The sequence below is a fragment of the Oryx dammah genome, unplaced genomic scaffold, assembly GCF_014754425.2.
Source record: "Oryx dammah isolate SB20612 unplaced genomic scaffold, SCBI_Odam_1.1 HiC_scaffold_21, whole genome shotgun sequence".
NCBI lineage: Eukaryota > Metazoa > Chordata > Mammalia > Artiodactyla > Bovidae > Oryx > Oryx dammah.
Genome location: NW_024070205.1, coordinates 31,291,726 through 31,310,807, shown reverse-complemented (window position 1 = coordinate 31,310,807; position 19,082 = coordinate 31,291,726). Strand labels below are relative to the sequence as shown.

The following is a 19,082-nucleotide window of genomic DNA, read 5'->3' as shown; positions in this document are numbered from 1 at the left end:
GCGTGGTCGGGCGGGTGGTGGGGCCTGAGCGGGGGCGGGGCGGGGCCTGAGCGGGGGCGGGGCCGGAGGCGAGGCGGTGGATGGTGGGATCTGGACAAGGGGCGGGGCGTTGGCTCGCTGGGTGGGGCCTAAACGGGGCGGTACCTGGGTCCGTTGGTGGGTGGATGGCCGCAGGACTCCTAGCACAGGGGTGGGCCGGGTGGAGGAGAGGGGCGCTTCCCGGGGGCGTGATGGGGGCGGAGCAAGCCAGAGCCCCAGGCCTTCCAGGAGTCGCGTTCCTCAGGGGCTGCAGGGGCCGCAGACTGCGCCGCTCCGCGGTGCCCAGACGCGGCCGCGATCTCCGGACTCTCTCCCCACTGTCGCAGTTTCCCCGCCGGGAGCCGGGCTCGAGCGCAAAAGCGGGTCCTGGGCGCGCCTGCCGAGCTAAAACCGAGGCACTAGGCGATTCGAGGAAGCTCCTGGGGCGTGTACAGTTAGGCGCCGGTCTTCGGGGGCCTTCTGCTCTCTCGGAGAGGCTAGAGGCCTGGGCCCGGCGGCCATGCACCTGCCTCCCTCAGCGGGCGGGCGCTGCAGTAACGGAAGGATGCGTGGGCAGGTGGAAGTGGAGAGCAAAGGGAAGAGGCAGAGAACCCAGTACACTGAGCACGTGTTTGTGTGCGGGGCACAGACCTCTGTGTACAGCACAGACAGGCGAGCCTGTGCTCTGCAGAGCTGTCATCACCAGAGCGATGGACGGTCAGAGAAGTGCGCAGGCCGACCCTCCTCCTTCCACAGGGTCGCAACAGCAGAGCAGTGCCCCGGCGGGGCACCCCAGCGGGAGAGCCGCGCAGGTGTGTGCAGCTGGCGTCAGAAAAGGACCCCTATTGGGGTGTGAACCAAATGCGGTGGACAGGAGCCCAGTTCAGGCCTCCTACACCTGGGACCACCAGAGGGCACTATATTCAGTGTGGGGTGTCCCCAGGAAGGAGCCATGGGTGCAAGCTGCTGTGCTGACCCCCAGTGAGCTGTGGAATGGGAAGGGGTGTTCATGTAACCCAAGCTCCCCTCTGTGTCCTAGTGAAGGAGAAGGTGAGACCACGGCCAGCAGCAAGTGTAATTCTGAATCAGAGGGCCAGGGTGGGGCCACAGGTTGGGGAGGGGGTGATGGAGGGGAAAGGGGCACCCAGGGTACACCCAGGCTGGGCCCTGGCCTCTGCTGTGCTGGCTGCACCTAGGGTCTGAGCTGGGCCTCCTTGGAGCTTATCTTCTTGGACTTGCTGGGTGAGGATAAGATCTCCATCTGCTGCAACGGGGGCACCTTGACTCCCTTCTGTTTCAGCTGGTTGTAGTAGTCCATTCTGTCTGAGATGATCCTCTAGAAAAGACACCTGGCAGTGTCTGCACAGGCCTTGCCCGCTCCTGGGACACCACCCTGTTCTTCCCGAGAAGGGCCTGCTGCCACAGTGCTGTGCTGGTGAATATTTACAATCTTTCCAGGAGGGATTAAAAAGCTGTTTTGTAGCATTTGCCAATTTCTGTGCTGAAACCACTCCCACCAGGGCTGCTCCAGCCAACAGGGTGAAGCCAGAGAACTCAGAGCTGGGTGGAGATGCCCACCATCCAGGCCAGCTCACTCCTAGAGCCTGGGCCAGATCCACTTCTTCGTCCTCCGGAAATTACCAGGAGCCTAGACTCCCAGAGACATCAGAGGCTGTCAAGTCTGACCCTCAGGGCAAAGTCTCTTCTACCTTCTGTGCAGGAAGGCTGCCCTGCCTCCTCCTTAGCCTCCTTCCTTCTCTCTGGCCTTTTGCTGGTTTGGGCCGTGTGGGGAGGGGCAGGTGTTGGCAAGGGAAAGGGTTCTTCCCTGACTACTGGTGGGTGGTGATGACTCCTTCTATCCCCCTCCCTCCCTCCCTTCCTCGTATCCTCTCCCTCACTCTCTTTCTACCACCCCCATCATCCCCTGTCCCTCTCTCCCTCTCAAAACCTCTCTCCTCCTTTCTACCCCCATCTCTCCCCTTGCTCTCTCTCCTTACCCCCTCCACCTCCTTCTTCCCTTGCCCCAAACACTAGTAGTCAGACAGAGACCTTTCCCCAGGTCTCCATGCAGGGGTCTCCCTCTGCCCTGAGGACTGGCCACCCTACAAGAGTGCTATTAACCAGAGGCCCACCCAGCCTCACAGAAGAAATGAACCAGGCCCTGGGGACAAATGGGCCAGTGGCAGGTCACAGGTAGCTGCTGGGGTCAAGGGCCGTGCTGTTGGAGGAGGCTTGGAAGGCAGGCACCCTCTCCGTGGTACAGAGGGGGTGCTCTAGGGCTCAGAAAGTCAAGTGACCAGCCTACAGCTGCGAAGCCAAGGTCCCGGGGTGATGACACTCCTGCCAGCCCCAAAGGCTCATTATTTCTCCTAAACCTCCCTGACCCTCTGAAACCTCTGCTTGTTGGTGAGGAGCTGGTGTGGGCTGAGGCCAGGGAAGGGGTCCATGCCAGGCTCCCAGCTCAGCAGCGATTCCAGCTGAGGCCATGCTGGGATGCTAAGAAGCATCCCTGGGGGAGCTGGCCTGGGCAGAGCCTAGGGCTGGGCTCCCGCTGCTGGAGAACCCAGGACCCAGCTGTTTGGTTCCCTCCCTACCATACCAGGTGGGTTTTCGGCAGCTGCTGATGGTTGTGAAACACTGACAGCAGCTCCAGGATGTTGTTCCCTAATCCCTTAGGGAAATCTAGTCCCTTCTGCCTGAGCAGAGAGAAAGGACCATGGTGGGGTCACGGTGAAAGCATGACACCACCAGGACAAGAATGGTGACCCTAATCTCCCATCCAGGCTTATCCCCTTTGCTCCCAGCTGCAGATGCAGGAGCTCTGGCCTAGAGATGGGGCCCTGGGGACAAGGAGGCCTCTGAGCACCGTTTATACCTGCAAGCCTTCCAGAATGTCATTGTCAGAGATCTCAGTGGCCAAGGACTTGATCCCTATGGTGTTGAAGGTGGCCTGGATGATCTTGTTTCTCAGTCTTTCGAGCTATGAGCACAGAGGAGAAACAGCCAGGCTTGCCTTGAGTGGGGAGACAGTGTTCTCCACACCCGCTGCCTCTCTGAGGTTCCAGGGGAGGTGGACCTGTCTTCAGTTCTCCTGCTTCAGGAGCTGGAAATAGCGTGCGAGTGGTCAGCATGGTCTCCTGCGAGCTGGAAGGGACCTGATCAAAATCCAGACCCAGGAGGCCTAACACCAAAACCCAAAGTCTCTCTACCACACCTCATTTGTTTGCTTGTTTCTTAATTAAAAAAGCAAAACCTGCACATGGTCAAAACAAAACTCTGAATGACCCCCCGGCTGTCCTCCATCCCCCAGAGGCGCTTTAGCCACAGTCTCCCACTGACCCACAGCAGACAACCTGCAGACTTGGCCAGCCCTGCGATGGGCATTATACTCCTGGCCCATCCCCCTTCTCTAAGTGACCTAGAAGTGCTCCATGCCGTGGACATCTGCACTAACAAGGCATTAGCCAGGAGTTAAGCAGCTTGAACCACTGAGCCTGTCTAGTCTTTGGCAGCCATTGGCAGCCTCGTGCATAGCAGGAGGCCGGCACCAGCAGGAGGGAGAACACAGCTGGTTACAGCCGGCACTCTTGGTTGGCCAGCGGGGAAAATGTCATTTCAAAAGCCTTTGCACTCAGGGCCTCTACCTTTGCTGGTTTTAGATTCTAAAGAAAGTCAACTCTTGACTGATGGTTTCTTCCTATGCCTTTGCTCACATCTATCAGGGGCTCAGAGTGAGGACCCGGGACCTCACACCCCAGCACCGCCTCCACGCAGCTCTGGAAACTCGGATGGGCTGTTCGTTCTCTGTGCTGCAGGTGCCAGGACACCAGCGGTACCCATGTCATGGCTTTGTTAACGGGGTTGAATGACTTTAATAAATGCTCAGAACAGCACCTGACCCACCACAAATGCTCTCTAAGTTATAAATAGATGGCATCATTACTACTACTTCTCTCCCACCTCAGACCCTCCCTGGCTGGCCACCACATCCCTGGGTCTCTTTCACAGCACAACTCAAGGGGCTCCTCCATAAATGAAGCCCCATGCACTCAGCACTTTCCGGCCACTACAGCTGACCAAGATGGCCACATCACACCCTCGCCCCCTCCTCCACCAGCATTTCTGGACACAGGAAGAGGGGAGCCCAGAGCACTTGGTGCACGGTCCCCAGGGTGGCGGTTTCCAGGGATGGCAGTGGTGGGCAAGGGCCCCTGCAGGCCTTCAGGAGGCAGGAGTCGGGCGTACTCTGGCCTGAGCACTCTCCAGGGCCGGGAGGGGGAACCAGGCTTACCCTGGCCTGGGTGTATTCCAGGGCCTCGCGGGCCTGCTGCTCTGCCTGCTGAATCATCTCTTTCTTGTTCTGCATCTCCTCCTGGAGCAGCTTCCGCCTCTGCAGGTGGTTCTGGCTCTGATTCACCTGGGCCTGCAGCTGGTTGACCTTGGCCTCCAGCTCCGAGATGGTCTGTTCCTGCTTGGCCAGTTCACTCTCCAGCTCCGACACTTGCTGGGGGGCGGGGAGCAGTAGGTCCACTTGCCCACCTCTCCTTCCCCCAGAGGCAGCCACCTCTCCCTGAGTTCCTCCAGCCAGCCTGGCTCCGGCTGTGGCCAGCTCCCAAGTGCGTGTCCAGGGCCCTGGATTTACTGAACAGGGTGCTATCTGAAATGAGGGGCCCCCACCCAGCTGACTCTCTCCCTGCCGCCATCAGGACCTGTGGCTGCCCCCCAGCCACCCCAAAGGCACCTGTCTGAGGAGGAGGTTGTCTTTCTCGATGAGGCCCATGGTCTCCTGGTACTTCTTGTCTTCCCGGAGGTTAGAGAACTGCAAGGCAATGGGGGTTCACTCAGGGGCTGGTGGGGGGAGAGAGATGGCTGCCTCCTTGAACCTTCTTCCGTGAACCTCAGTAAGATGAAAGGAAGCATCGGAATTTCTGATGAAGGGGGAAGGGAGGAGGGGAAGGTATCAAACACACTTCGGAAGCTGGGAGGCAGAGCCAAGGAAGCAGACTCCCAAGCCAGCAGCAGGAGAGCTGCAAACAAGCCCAGTTCACAGGTCCTGGAAATCTCAGAAGTGGGGGATGGTGCCGGGCTCTTCTGGACATGGAGGCCGACACAAGGAGGAACATTATATCAGAAATCAGGAGCCTCAGACTCAGCCCTGACCAGGAGATGCTGGGCACCTCCCCTCTTTTCCATCTGTCAGGAGACTGGAGGCCCTGGGGCTGGGGGGTGGGGGGATGGGGGAAGAAGAGGATCTCTGGTCTGGGAGATGCCAGGCCACGCAGTGGAGACCCCTGGCAACAGATGCAGGATGTGGGGCTGAACATGGAGACAGCAGCCTCTGCCCCACTTTGTTTGAAACACCAGCAGCTGGACCATTACACTTGGGCAAGGAATTCATCCAGTTTCCCAGATTCCAGGAGAATCTGAGCAAGCTAAGGGGAAGGAGGCAACAACAGGACCACTGAACTAACCTTCCGTTGATGTACCCAAGCACAGTTCTCTGCCGTAAAACACAAAATGGTCACCCACAGTTTGAGAGACTCCAGGCAGCTCTGACCTTGGAGCAAAATTCTTGAAGGAGTAACAAAAACTGAAAACAGACTTACAAAAGGAGTTTATAGGAAATAGAAACAGCACAAACAGTCAAATCCCTTAAGTATCTCCCGTAACTCTCACTTAAGCTGTTAAGGAGGTCAGACACATATTGCCATTAAGAAATAAAACATGAGTGTGCTTCTAAATAAAAGGGAGTGGGGAAGGAACATTTAGAGAACAAAAGCAACATCTTAGAAACTAAATGAAACAAAGTTAAAACTCAAGAGGAGGGTTTCCCTGCTGGCTCAGTGGCAAAAAATCTGCCTTCATGCAGAAGATATGGGTTCGATCCCTGCTCTAGGAAGATCCCACATGCTGGGGAATAATTAAACCTGTGCGCCACAACTATTGAGCCTGTGCTCTGGAGATTGGGAGCTGCAACTACTGAATCTTGTGTGCCCTACAGCCCGTGCTCCACAACAAGAGAAGCCACCGCAATGAGAAGCCTGCTCAGCGCAATTAGCAAGTAGCCCCTGCCTGCTGCAACCAGAGAAAGCCTGTGCAGCAATGAAGACCCAGTGCAGCCAAAAATTAAATAAACAAATAAAATTATTTTTTAAAAACCTCAGGAAGAGGGCTGCTGATAAAGTTAAGGAAATCTAAAAGTAGAACAAGAAGACAAGATAGTGAAAGCAACAGACAGGAAGGAGAAAGAGACCCAAAGAGGAGGTCTGCTGGCTGATTGATGGGGTTGCCAGAAGGAGAGTTCAGAGAAAGCAGAGACAGGGACTAACAACTATGTAAACAGAGAACAGTTTCAGAACTGAAGGACACAAGTTTCCAGCCGGCTACTGAGTGCCCAGGACAAATGAGAACAGACCCTTAATAAGGTCTAGCTATGGCAGCTTCCCTGGTGGTTCAGATAGTAAAGAATCTGCCTGCAATGCAGGAGACCCGAATTTCATCCCTGGGTCATGAAGATTCCCTGGATAAAGGGAATGGCAACCCACTCCAGTACTTTTGCCTGGAGAAGAATTCTATGGACAGAAGAGGCTGGCGGGCTACAGTCCATGGGGTTGCAAAGAGTCAGACACAACTGAGCAACTAACACTTTCACAGAAGCTTCCGAACATGAGGGATAAACATGGGATCTTGCAACTTTGCAGAGAGGAACCAACCACCACCAAGACCTACGTCATAAGAAAGCTCAAGAATCAGGTTGAGTTTGTGCTTCCCTCTAGGAACCCTGGAAGCTCAGAGACATGAAGTGATGCCTCCACACTGCTGAGGAAAAAGCAGTTGCCAAACTGGAATTCTGTTCCAACCAACTTCTGTTAATGTGTAAGGACATTTGCATAATATGGTATCTCCCAAATTTTACCTCCACTCCTCTTTCTCAAAAAACTGCTGAAGGATGTGCTCCAGTGAAAATGTGGGGGTAGACCAAGAAACAAAGATGTTGATGGCAGCAGCTTTAAAAAGTGGTTTATGGATCTTAACACTGTTTCACAAGATTTGTGTTTCTGTCATATATCACAGGCCCAATAACTGTCTTAGTGATATAAATGCTGTGTCCACTCACTAATGCTGTGATCAAATAGTATTGGGAGGGAGCTGAGTTCCCGGGGATGGGAGGCAGGGGAGGAAAGAGGGAAGCATTAGATAATGCCAAGATGGAGAAATATCTAGAATGCCTTATAAGCATGCTGTCTAGAAATGTGGAGAGTCAGTTGTCAAGAATTAGCTAGAAGAGTTGAAAGCATTTGTCTTAGGGAACAGGCAAATGAGAAAGAAAAGGGTTGGACTCCTATCTTACATAATAAGCTTGTAGAATTGCTTGGTTCCTTAAACTATGTAGTTTTGTGCGTGAAAACTTGGATAAAAATAAAAACTAAAAGTGCTTCAGGGAATTCCCTGGCCAACCAGTGGTTAGGACTCTTTACTTTCACTGCCCAGGATGCCAGTTCAGTCTCTGATCAGGAAACCTGCGATCTCACAGGACACTCAGCATGACCAAAAATAACATAATAAAAGTACTTCACGAGGACCTAAGGTCGTGGTGTTCTCAGTCCTGGGACCATGGACTGGGAGATGCTTGAGAAATGGCCAGAAACCTAGTGGTCCAGGAGACAGAGGTGACCACTGGGGCCAGAGGGCGGCACAGCTTAGAGCATGGTGTGCCGTGAACCCCAGGCCCGCTACTATCAGCTCCTGAGCCCAGGGTCTCTGTCAGGGGATGGGGGCGGGGATGGATGGCTCGTGTCCCAGCACAGCAGAGGACACCGCCACCTTGTCAGACATGGCCTGCAACTGTTTTTTCCGCTCCCGCAGCTCCTTCTGCAGCATCTCATTCTCCGTGTTGATTTTCAGCAATTGCGACTCTTGGAATTCCACCTGTCGCTGTAAAGACTTGATGGCTCCTGCATGAGATGAGAGCAAACAGGGAGGAGGGGGCCAGTCACTGCACCATCCCTAGGGCTCCGCGGAGCTCCAAGCTGAGGGCTGACTGCCTGCTCCCATCCCAGGGGTCCAGTGCTGCCCCCGCATGGTCCCAGCCAAGAGGGACCCAGGGCAAAGTGAGCAGTCCTTGGCATCCTCCCTGCAGCTCCCACCTCAGCCTCCTCTGGCATCCCACCTGTTGCCAGGGAGTATCTGGTCCTGGTGATCTCAAGCTGGAACTGGAACTCCTGGATCAGTTGCTCATACTCCTCCAGCTGGGCTATCAGCTCCTCCTCAAAGGTGTCATCCACAAAGCCGCCCTGCCTCCTGGCCGCAGCCTCCTCCTGCTGCAGCTCCTTCTCCTCATCCAGCTCCATCACCTCTTCGTCCTGCTCTTCCTCCAGCTCCCCGGCCCCGTACGCATCCCTCTCCTCGTCCTCGTCTTCCTGCACAGTTACCATGACCACTGCCTCCTCCTTGTTTCTGTTCTCCTGCAGAGTTTCCCTCCTGCTGGCTCTAGCCCTCGCCCCCTTGTCCGCTGCCCTCTTGGCCTCCCCTTCCAGGTACTCTTCCTCCTCGTAGTCGCCTCCTTCCAGCTCCTTGCCTCTGTCACACTCTTCCTGCAGCTGGGGGAGAGGAGGGGATGCTGGACAGGGCTATGGGCACCCCTGGGAGGAAGGCTTGAACCTTCATGGGGGCATTGGGAGGACGGTGCTGCAGGGCCTTTGGCCAGCTCCCCTCGGGTTACATCTCCAGGAGCCGGCCCACCACCCCTGCTGTGGCTGAGGGCTCAGCCTGAGTGAGGGCCACCAGATTAGCACAGCACGTGGGGCGCTGCGGCCTGGGCCTCCCCCAGGCAGCCTGGCAGACAGGGCTCCGGCCAGCCCACACCCGCCGCCAGGGCTCCACGTCCTCCTCGTCTCAGAAGGTTCTGAGGGTGCTCTGTCTCCCCTGCAGCTTCAGCACAGGCTCCAACGGCCGCTCCTGCGAGATGCCCACAGCAGCCTCGGGGTTTCAACTCGGGCCTTCGGCTCCCCCAGGGCCCATGTCGCTGAGACCTGTCCTCCCAGAAGGGGGCCCACCGTTCCCCTGCTGGGGTTGCCCTGTCGATGGGCAGTGGACCGTGCCGTGTAGGTGATGGCCCTGGGGGTAGCCCTGGTTAATGGCCCAGCAGTAACAAGCACACTGTTTTGGAAGAGTTCTGGAGGGCCAACCTCAAACATGCCCGCAGGTCACTGCCGCCCACTGCCTGCTCACTGACAGCCCCTGGGAGTCTGGGGAACAGGGGGACACAGGACCATACTTCCAGGCTCTCCAGACTCCTGCTGCCTCCCTGCCCACCAGTCCCCCACCATCGGTGTCTGGGTAGCTTTTTCTGGAGGTGTCCAGAGGATCCAGCAGGGGTCTGAAGCCCCCCACCCCCACGTCATATGTGCACCCAGCGTAAACACAGGCTGTATCCTCAGATGAGAAAGAAACCAGGTCTCAGACCAGGCGACGGCCCCCGGATCCCCACCCTACCCTGCCTCCTCCAGTGCCCACCCCACACCTGGGGTCCAGGGGAGCAGCATGCCATCCCTACATTACAGTCAAGGCCCCGTCCCAGAGCCAGACCAGGCCAGGCTAGTCCGCAGAGCGCCTGCTGCTGCTCACCCACAACACATGGCTGGGCGTGGCCTCCGGGCTCTTGCTCTTCAGGAGGCATTTCAGCTGCTTCCTCAGGCCCTCCCTCTCCTCCTGGAGAGCCAGGATTTCTTCCTCTCTCTTCTGAGCCTGCGCCTCCAGCTCCGAGAGGCGTTGGACTTCCTCCCCTAGAGCCAACAGGCACTGGTCCTGAGGAGAAACGGGGAAGCCTGGGGGGCCACTTAGCCACTCAAACACCCCTGCAGCACCTTCCCTTGCCCCCCACCCCCTCACTCAAGAGCAGCAGCTCCGGGCCCAGGAGGACCCAGTGACCCCAGCCCAAGGTGAGCGGCTTCTTACCTGCAGCCCCTTCCTGCTTAAGGGCCACCCTTGCCCGGGATCTCCTGGCAGCCTCCCCTCCAGGCCCTGGTCCCAGTCAGTGCCCAGGTGTGATTGAAAGTGAAGTCGCTCAGTCACATCCAACTGTTTGTGACCCCATGGACTGTAGCCTACCAGGCTCCTCCATCCATGGGATTTTCCCAGCAAGAGTACTGGAGTGGGTTACCATTTCCTTCTCCAGGAGATCTTCCCAACCCAGGGTTTGAACCTAGGTCTCCCACATTGTAAGCAGACACTTTACCATCTGAGCCACACCTACTAACCAGCACTACCCGCCAAAGACCACTTCCAAGGAGCTTTTCGGGGCTGGATTTACCGCCTCTCAAAATCTCAAAACCGTCAATCATTCCAACTTGAAGACCAAATAAAGGTGTTTTTGGACAGTCACTGAGAGAATTTGTCATAATCAGAGCTGAACAACTGACAGAAATACAACGGAGATTCTTCAAGCAAGAGGGAGATGGTCCCAGATAGAGTCTGAGGAAAAGATAACTAGGAGGTCGTCCAGATGTCTAAGAGTTAAGAGATAGGTTTCCATGGAGCCCATGAATCAAAGAAGAAGCCACACAAGAAATTATGAGATATTTTAGACAGAATAATAACAAATACTTGGACATGGCATGACATGGGGTGAAGCAAAAACTGTGATTAAGGGCAAATTTATAAGCTTTGAATGCAACAGTTAGGGGAAGCAATGGGATATCAATGATCTAAGTATCCGTCTCAAGCATTCAGAAAAAAAGAACTGGAAACTTCACTTAAAGTATATAGCAAGAAGGGAATTCTTAAAAATCAGGGTAAGAATGTGTGATATAGGGACTTCCCTTGTGGTCCAATGGCTAAGACTCCATGCTCCCAATACAGGGGGCCCAGGTTCCATCCCTGGTTATGAAGCTAGATCCCCTGTGCCACAAGTAAGACCAGGTGCAGCCAAATAAATTAAAAAAAAATTTTTTTTAATGAATGAATGACATAGGGAAACAGAGAAAGGGGAGAGGAGAAGAGGATGGAGCAAATCGGCAACATTTTAACATTTGGAGAATCGGGAGGGTATATGGGAATTGTTTACACTATTAAATTAAAATAGTCATAGAAGGACTGCACCGGTTCCAGTGGTTAAGAATCTGCCTTGCATTGCAGAGGACATCAGTTCAATCCCTGGTTGGGGAACCAAGCTGGCTTAAAACTTAACATTCAAAAAGCTAAGATCAAGGCATCTGATTCCATCACTTTATAGCAAATAGAAGGGGCAAAAGTGGAAACAGTGACAGATTTTATTTTCTTGGGCTCCCAAATCACTGCAGACAGTAACTGCAGCCAAGAAATTTAAAGACGCTTGGTCCTTAGAAGCAAAGCTATGACAGACCTAGACAGCGTATTAAAAAGCAAAGACATCACTTTGCCAACAAAGGTCTGTATAGTCAAAGCTATGATTTTTCCAGTGTATGGATGTGAGAGCTGGACCAAAAAGAAGGCTGAGCACCAAAGAATTGATATTTTCGAAATGTGATGCTGAAGAAGACTCTTGAGAGTCTTCTCTTGGACAGCATGGAGGTCAAACCAGTCAATCCTAAAGGAAACTGACCCTGAATATTCATTGGAAGGACTGATGCTGAAACCCCAATACTTTGGCCACCTGATGTAAAGAGCTAACTCATTAGAAAAGACCCTGATGCTGGGAATCATTGAGGGCAGCAGAAGGGGGTGACCAAAAATGAGATGGTTAGATAGCATCACAAACTCAGTGGACATGAACTTGAGAAAACTCTGGGAAATAGTGAAGGACAGAGGAGACTGGTGTGCTGCAGTCCATGGGATCATGAAGAGTTGGACACGATTTAGTGACTGAACAATAACAACAAATGTGTCCAGAACAGAAGGAAGTCCTGGAAGGCGATGCTGGTTTCCAGTGGAGGATGCTAACTTTGCAACACCACATACTTGCTGCTGCAAGTGATGCTGCCTACGAGGGCTGAGGAAGACAGAAGTGAAAGAAAGAAGACCCTGAGGACACAGTGTGAGCCCCTGGAGACAGCCCAGCCTGCAGTCCTCCCCCTGGAATTCCCTTTCCTGAGAGGACTGCAAAGAGCATCCTTTTATGTATGTCTGTATTCAGTTCAGTTCAGCTCAGTTACTCAGTCATGCCCGACTCTTAGCGATCCCATAGACTATAGCACGCCAGGCCTTCCTGTCCATCACCAACTCCAGGAGTTCACTCAAACTCATATCCATTGAGTCAATGATGCCATCCAACCATCTCATCCTCTGTCATCCCCTTCTCCTCCTGTCTTCAATCTTTGCCAGCATCAGAGTCTTTTCAAATGAGTTAGTTCTTTGCATCAGGTGGCCAAAGTATTGCAGCTTCAGCATCAGTCCTTCCAATGAATATTCAGGACTGATTTCTTTTAGGATGGACTGGTTGGATCTCCTTGCAAGCCAAGGGACTCTCAAGAGTCTTCTCCAGTACCACAGTTCAAAAGCATCAATTCTTCAGCACTCAGCTTTCTTTATAGTCCAACTCTCACATCCATACATGACTAGTGGAAAAACCATAGCTTTGACTAGATGGACATTTATTGGCAAAGTAATGTCTCTGATTTTTAGTAAGCTGGCTAGGTTGGTCATAACTTTTCTTCCAAGGATCAAGTGTCTTTTAATTCCATGGCTTCAGTCACCACCTGCAGTGATTTTGGAGCCCAAAACAATAAAGTCTCTCACTGTTTTCATTGTTTCCCCATCTATTTGCCATGAAGTGGTAGGACCAGATGCCATGATCTTGGTTTTCTGAATGTTGAGCTTTAAGCCAACTTTTTCACTCTCCTCTTTCACTTTCATCAAGAGGCTCTTTAGTTCTTCTTCACTTTCTGCCATAAGGGTGATGTCATCTGCATATCTGAGGTTATTGATATTTTTCCTGGCAATCTTGATTCCAGCTTGTGCTTCATTCAGTCCAGTGTTTCTCACAATGTACTCTGCATATAAGTTAAATAAGCAGGGTGACAATATAAAGCCTTGATGTGCTCCTTTCCCTATTTGGAACCAGTCTGTTGTTTCATGTCCAGTTCTAACTGTTGCTTCCTGACCTGCATACAGATTTCTCAAGAGGCAGGTCAGGTGGTCTGGTATTCCCTTCTCTTGAAGAATTTTCCAGTTTGTTGGAGAAGGGAATGGCAAACCACATCAGTATTCTTGCCTTGAGAACCCCATGAACAGTATGTCTGTGTAACTCTGTCTAATTATATCCTCAGGCTATTTTCCAAAGGTGGAATTGTTGGTGGTATCAATGCTTTTTAAATTGTGAAATCTACAAAAATTAAAAAAACCAAATTGTGAAATCTATCATAAAATTAAAGGTACAGTTTCAGGAATAAAGATAAAATGAGTATGCATGGACCCATATTTTCAGGGCTCACGAGTCCCACTGTGTGCTCATGACGAACCACCCAGCATCTTATGTGACTTATTTCCGCAGCTCTTGTTAGTGCTTCATGAGCTTAAAAAAAAAAAATCTGTAAAAACCTGAAACTAACTCCAAGAGACTTTTTACGTTGATAAGACTGGTAAAGGGAAAAAGAGAGAAGACACAGATTAGCGATGTCAGAATCAAACGACCAGACAATCTTCTTCAGAATCTTCTCCAGACACCAGAAGTCTTGTGCACAGAGTGAGGCTTCTAGATTTGAAAACTGACATGGCTTGGACACCTTATTAGAAAAACGTAGCTTTCCAAAACTGGAACAAGCAGGAAAAGGAAATCTGAATATTTTTAAAAGGAATTAATTAAAAAAAACACATACACACAAACCCTGTAAGAAATCACTAGGCCCAGATGACTTCAATAATGAAATCTTCAGAATTTAATAAAGAAATAACAACCACCTTAGGTGAATTCTTCCAGAGAATCAAGGAAGAAGGAACGCTTCTCAACTTTTGTTGTTGTTACTCAGCCAGAAGACTCTGACCCCAAAAGCAAACAAGGGGATGACAAGGATGGTAAATTACAGGCCAGCCTCTCTCACAAACAAGGATGAAAAAGATGATATCACGGTGAATCAACCCATAGGCAGATCTTTGCCCATCAAGCTGATTGTTATTACTGTGTTAAGGAATACAGTCACCCAAGTGGAATGACTGGGTTAAAAGCCTATGGATGCTGAGGGTCTTGACACATGGGGTGAAGCTGTATAGGAGGGGGCAACATCTAGGCCAGCCTAAACTGCTCCCCATGGGAAAGAAAACAGATAGGAACCTGGTCTGTAGAAGCCAGGAGGGAGGTCTGAAGGTCAGTTCAGACTGCATCTGGGCGCAGAGACTAGAACAAGAGCCCCGAGGGCCAGGCATCCCCGCTGGCAGGACGCAGAGCTGGGACAAGAGGACCAGGATCTGTGCCCAGGCTCCGTGCCTGGCCATACCTTCTCATGGATGACGGAGATGTACCAGGGTACCCGCTTCCTCGGGTAGCTCTGCCCCAGGTCAGGGCTGCTGGGGGTCGGGCTCAGCATGTGGGACTCGCTCTTCTTCCGCAGGTAGTTGAACTCACAGGCACTCTTGCTAAGGGGAAGGAGGCCGCCTGTCAAGAGGGGAGGTGGTGGTGGGGCGAGGTAAGACTCTTCCCGTGCTGAGCGGCCCTGGATCTTCTGTAATGTCCCTCTTTTGAGACTCCCCCGGAAGCCCTTCCCTGCCCAGCTGGGCTGCTCTCCATCTCCCCGTTGTCCCACATTCGTCCCCACCACCCCCAGCCCAGTGTGCATAAGTGGCATCCGAGCCTCCAGAGCTGGAGTCAGGGCAAGATGCTGCCTGTGCACAGGGGGCACTTCTGAAGTGAAGCAGACTTCTGCGGGTGGAGTTCATCTCTGGATAAACAGAAGTATGTGTCTGTAGGAATGGTGCCTGGGTGTCCCTCTACTCAAGGACAGACACGTCCCAGGGCCCGTGTGAGGAACACCGGGCCAGGCAGGTGGTCCTGGGAAGGCAATTCCATGGGGCACCATAGGAATGGAGGGAATAGGGGCCCTCAGGGCTGAGGTGCCAAGGAGAGAACCCCGTGGGCCATGCACACCCCCAGTGCCCCGCACGGCCAGCCCTCACCGTCCACCTTCACATCCAAGCCTTGCTGGCCAGAGAGTGGGTTCTCGGCCCCCTTCCAGGTCTCAGAGCCTAAGCCTGTGTCTTCGGGCAGAGAGAGGGTTGTGGCTGAACCTGGAGGATGGCAAATGGAGGACAGTTGAGGCCAAGTCTCCCCAAGACCACTGGGCAGGGACTCATATTTCCTTCAAAACACTGGGTGGGGTTCAAGGTGCCTTTTCTTGGCGGAAGCACAGGACTGGACTACAGGACCAAATGGAAACGTGATTCTGTCCCCCTGCCCACCTGGCATGTCCCCCCAAACGGATCAGGTGCAACTTAGTCTCTGTAAATCAGTGCACCTCTTCCCCAGAGGACGGCCCCTGTTCCTCCTGTAAAACTGTCTTCTCAAAATCATGCAGAATGCCCTTCACCCCAAGGGTCAGACCCATGTCCTCTAGGCTGGCACAAATCAGATGGTGGCGAGTGTACCAGGAACAGTATGTGGGCTCAGTCCTGCACCCAGAATGCTCTGTGTTCCCCCTACCCTTCCCAGACACCCCCACCCTTCTGGTCTTGGAGTGCTGGCTGCTCTCCAAGGCCCCCTGCACTGAGAAAGGAAGGCTTAGAGCCTGACAAGTAGGGTGAGACCCCACTTTTGCCTGACTGCCACCTGAGATCCATAGAAAGGACCCCAGCTGCTGGCTACAGGCACTCAGCCTTGATATTGGCACCGTGAGGATAATGTTGTGTGTCAGAGAACAAAAGCAGCCCAGGCCCTGGAGCGGGAATCTGGGATGGCGCCTGGCCTGATCAGCACCACTGGGTGACAGCTGAGCACCTTAGTTGCCCTCTCAGAGGCTCTTGACTGAATCAGAGCACTGTGGGGTTAGACAAGAGGCTGCTGAGGCTCCTTACAGGGCTCAGTCCCTAATGACCCACCTTTGGACCTATGGACCTTGTCACTGAAGCTTCCAGAGTCTTCACCTTCTCCGCCCATGTCCCAGCCCTACTGAATCTTGGTGATTGACAGCCAGAGAGAGTAAGTGGGCTGGGAGACCAATGATACAAATGTGCCCAGTGGAAGGAAGAAGGACCTTCCCTCCTTCCCTTCCCCGAGGAGCAACCCCAGCCTTAGCTGAGAGCCAGTTTCAGAAGCAGCAGCTGCGGCCACCGACCATGCCCCTCTTCTGGCCACACCCGCAGGCTATCCTGGACTCCAGCAGGTGGGTTAGCTGGAGTGGGGCTGGGTGTGCACACAGGGCCCCATCAGACACACTCACCATAGTGGGTCATGGACGTGGATCTGGTGCTGAACTGGGGGCAGCCGGGACGTGTGAGGAACTTGTGCCAAAGCTCCTCCATTTCGGTCATGAAGCCGCTGTCCTGGGGGCTGGCGTTCTGGTTGAAGTCTCCCTGGGGAGTGGGGAGAATGAGACCAGCAGGAAAAGAGGGACCCAGGAAGCCCTCCACCCCCTCCACCAGTGGAGCTCCAGGACCTGGCTCTGTGTGCCAACCACGCAAGCTGTCTCTTCCCCAAAAGCTGGTCGCTCGATGAGGGCCGTGGGAGCCCTGCTTTGGAAGTTGCAGTCAGCTGAGTCTAGTGCTGCTGTCCACTTAGCCGGCCCCTGGGAAGTGGGGCCGGCTCCCCAGTCTCCCCTCGCCCCCCACCACATGAAGTACCTGCATGAAACTTGCTGCCTGCACTTTCTCTTCCTTATTTTCTCTTCCCCCTTTCCCTCCTTCTTAAAAAGGCCCCTAAGGAAGGCTCAAGGCAGACACAGCATCTTCTCTCCCAGGCCCCACCCACCCCCAGAATCTTCCCATCTCAACCCACCGCCCGAGCTGATTCAGCATGCCCCATCAGCCCTCCACCCTCAAGGCCTTTGATCCAGCGGAGAAGCATGTCATCTCCAGATAACCGTGTGTGGCTGGGCCGTCCCTGCTCCGGAGACCCCGTACCAGCTTCTTGTAGTAGCGGCAGATGGCCTGAGCCGACTTGCTGAGGGAGCACTTTTGTTGGCGGAGTTTCCATTCTGGGGTCTCTTCATCCCGGCTGGCCACCTTCCGGAGGACAATCAGGCCCTTTTCTATCAAGTTGGGCACCAGACTTTTCTTCTTGGGCCCGCTGGCTCTGATGGGTAACATCGTGAGTGTGGAGCGAAGGACCAAGGTTGGTCGCCTGAAGGATGACTTGGATCAGTCCTGTGGGATTCAGGTCTGGAGCTGGGTGCTAAGGGGGTCACAGCCCCAAGCGTGGACATGCAGGTCCAAGTACAGGTGGGCAGAAGGCCAGCTTCTCAAGCTCCATGTCCTAAGGGGTCCTGGGAGCAGTGTGTGGCATCACAGATGTCTCCATAGAGACGGGGCCTGTCATCTGTCTTAATTTTCTACTGGGAAGGGGAAGAAGAAGCTGCTTCCACTACAATATCAGGGTGTTACAAGCACAGGAAAGTGCCCTGACACACTAGCCACCCATTCTCCTGTTTCCCTTTTTTCACCATCCTTAGTATTTCCCCTTATTTAAAAATCTGACACTGCATCAATGGCTCTGATGTGAAATTTTAACTTTTTCAGTTAAAATCCATACTTTAGACATATTATTTGTTAGATTTTTTTTTTTTTTTTGTCACACTGCTTGGCATGTAGGACCTTAGTTCCCAGACCTGGGATCGAACCCACACCTCTGCCTGCTGCCAGCAGGGGCTGGCATATTCCAACTCCCTGAGGGATGGATTGAAAGAATGTAGGCTCAAACTACAGTTTTTAAAAAAATTAAGATTAAAAATCAGCAATAGTTTGAGGCTACATTTTTTCAGCCCATCCTTCAGGGAGCAGCAGGCAGAGCTGTGTTTTTAAGCAGCCTCACTCTCTTTCAAGGGAACCGAGTGTCGTCCCAGAGTCCAGTCCCCTCTGGGTCACCCCATGTGTCCTACAGCTCAGCATGGTCTTCACTCCCACACCATCCACTGGTCTGGCCCAGCTCAGAGTTTCAAGGAAACTGGAACACTGTTCTGAGGTCTCCTGCCTGTTTCAGTGTCACGTGTTGCTGCTCTTTCTCCAGTCCACGCTAGGGACATGTCTAGACATGAAGCTCTGGGTTCTGCGTTTCACAGAAGGTTGAATCTGCCATCTTGGTTCCCACTCCTGACTGTTATCTTGAGTCTAAAAGGAGAGGGTCCCTCTTGGAATCAGAGGCTCTGAGAACCAGTAGGGTCCCGTGTGCCATCCTGGAGGCACCTGTAGAAACAGATGTGTCAATGAGAGCATGAGGGGCAACACTGCAAAGGCTCTGGTGCCTGTCCCATGTCACTAGAGATACAGACAATACAAGGGTAATCCTGCATCATGAAACAAATGTAAGAAGATCAAATATTGGTCATTCCCAGAGGGTTACGTTAATGCTTTCTTTATGTGTGTGTGCTCAGTCCTGTCTGACTCTTTGTGACCCCATGGACTGTAGCCCACCAGGCTCCTCTATCCATGGGATTTTCTCAAGAATACTGGGGTGGGTTGCTATTTCTTTCTCCAAGAGATCTTCCTGACTCAGGGATTGAACCCAGGTCTCCAGTGTCTCTTTCATTGCAAGCAGATTCTTTTTTTTTTTAATCTAAAATCCAGACTTTATTTGTTTTTGCCAGATTTTTTACCTCTCTTTTTCCTTTTTTAAAACTTAATTTATTTTAATTGGAGGCCAATTATTTTTCAATATTGTGTTGCAGGAAGGCAGACCTCTGGGCTCTTGTCTAACATTCGGAAATGAATTGTCTGAGGAGACACATGTGCTGACAAAGCAAGAGATTTTACTGGGAAAGGGCACCCGGGTGGAGAGCAGTAGGGTAAGGGAACCCAGGAAAACAGTTCTGCCGCGTGGCTCGCAGTCTCGGGCTTTATGGTGATGGGATTAGTTTCCGGGTAGTCTTTGGCCAATCACTCTAATTCAGAGTCTTTGCTAGTGGCACACACATCAGTCTGCCAAGATGGATGCTAGCAAGAGGGATTCT

The 19,082-nt window shown here is 52.9% G+C and overlaps 1 protein-coding gene across 1 annotated transcript; it reads right to left on the bottom strand.

Moving 5' to 3' along the window:
- Positions 1-1,210: 1,210 nt before the first annotated feature.
- CCDC27 (coiled-coil domain containing 27) lies at positions 1,211-17,226 on the bottom strand. The gene is given in 13 exon segments (XM_040262827.1): positions 1,211-1,354; positions 2,894-2,998; positions 4,310-4,522; positions 4,760-4,837; positions 7,843-7,973; positions 8,189-8,390; positions 8,463-8,618; positions 8,884-8,976; positions 9,646-9,825; positions 14,427-14,584; positions 15,103-15,213; positions 16,362-16,494; positions 17,041-17,226. Coding segments are annotated over 13 exon segments (1,890 nt in total).
- Positions 17,227-19,082: the final 1,856 nt, after the last annotated feature.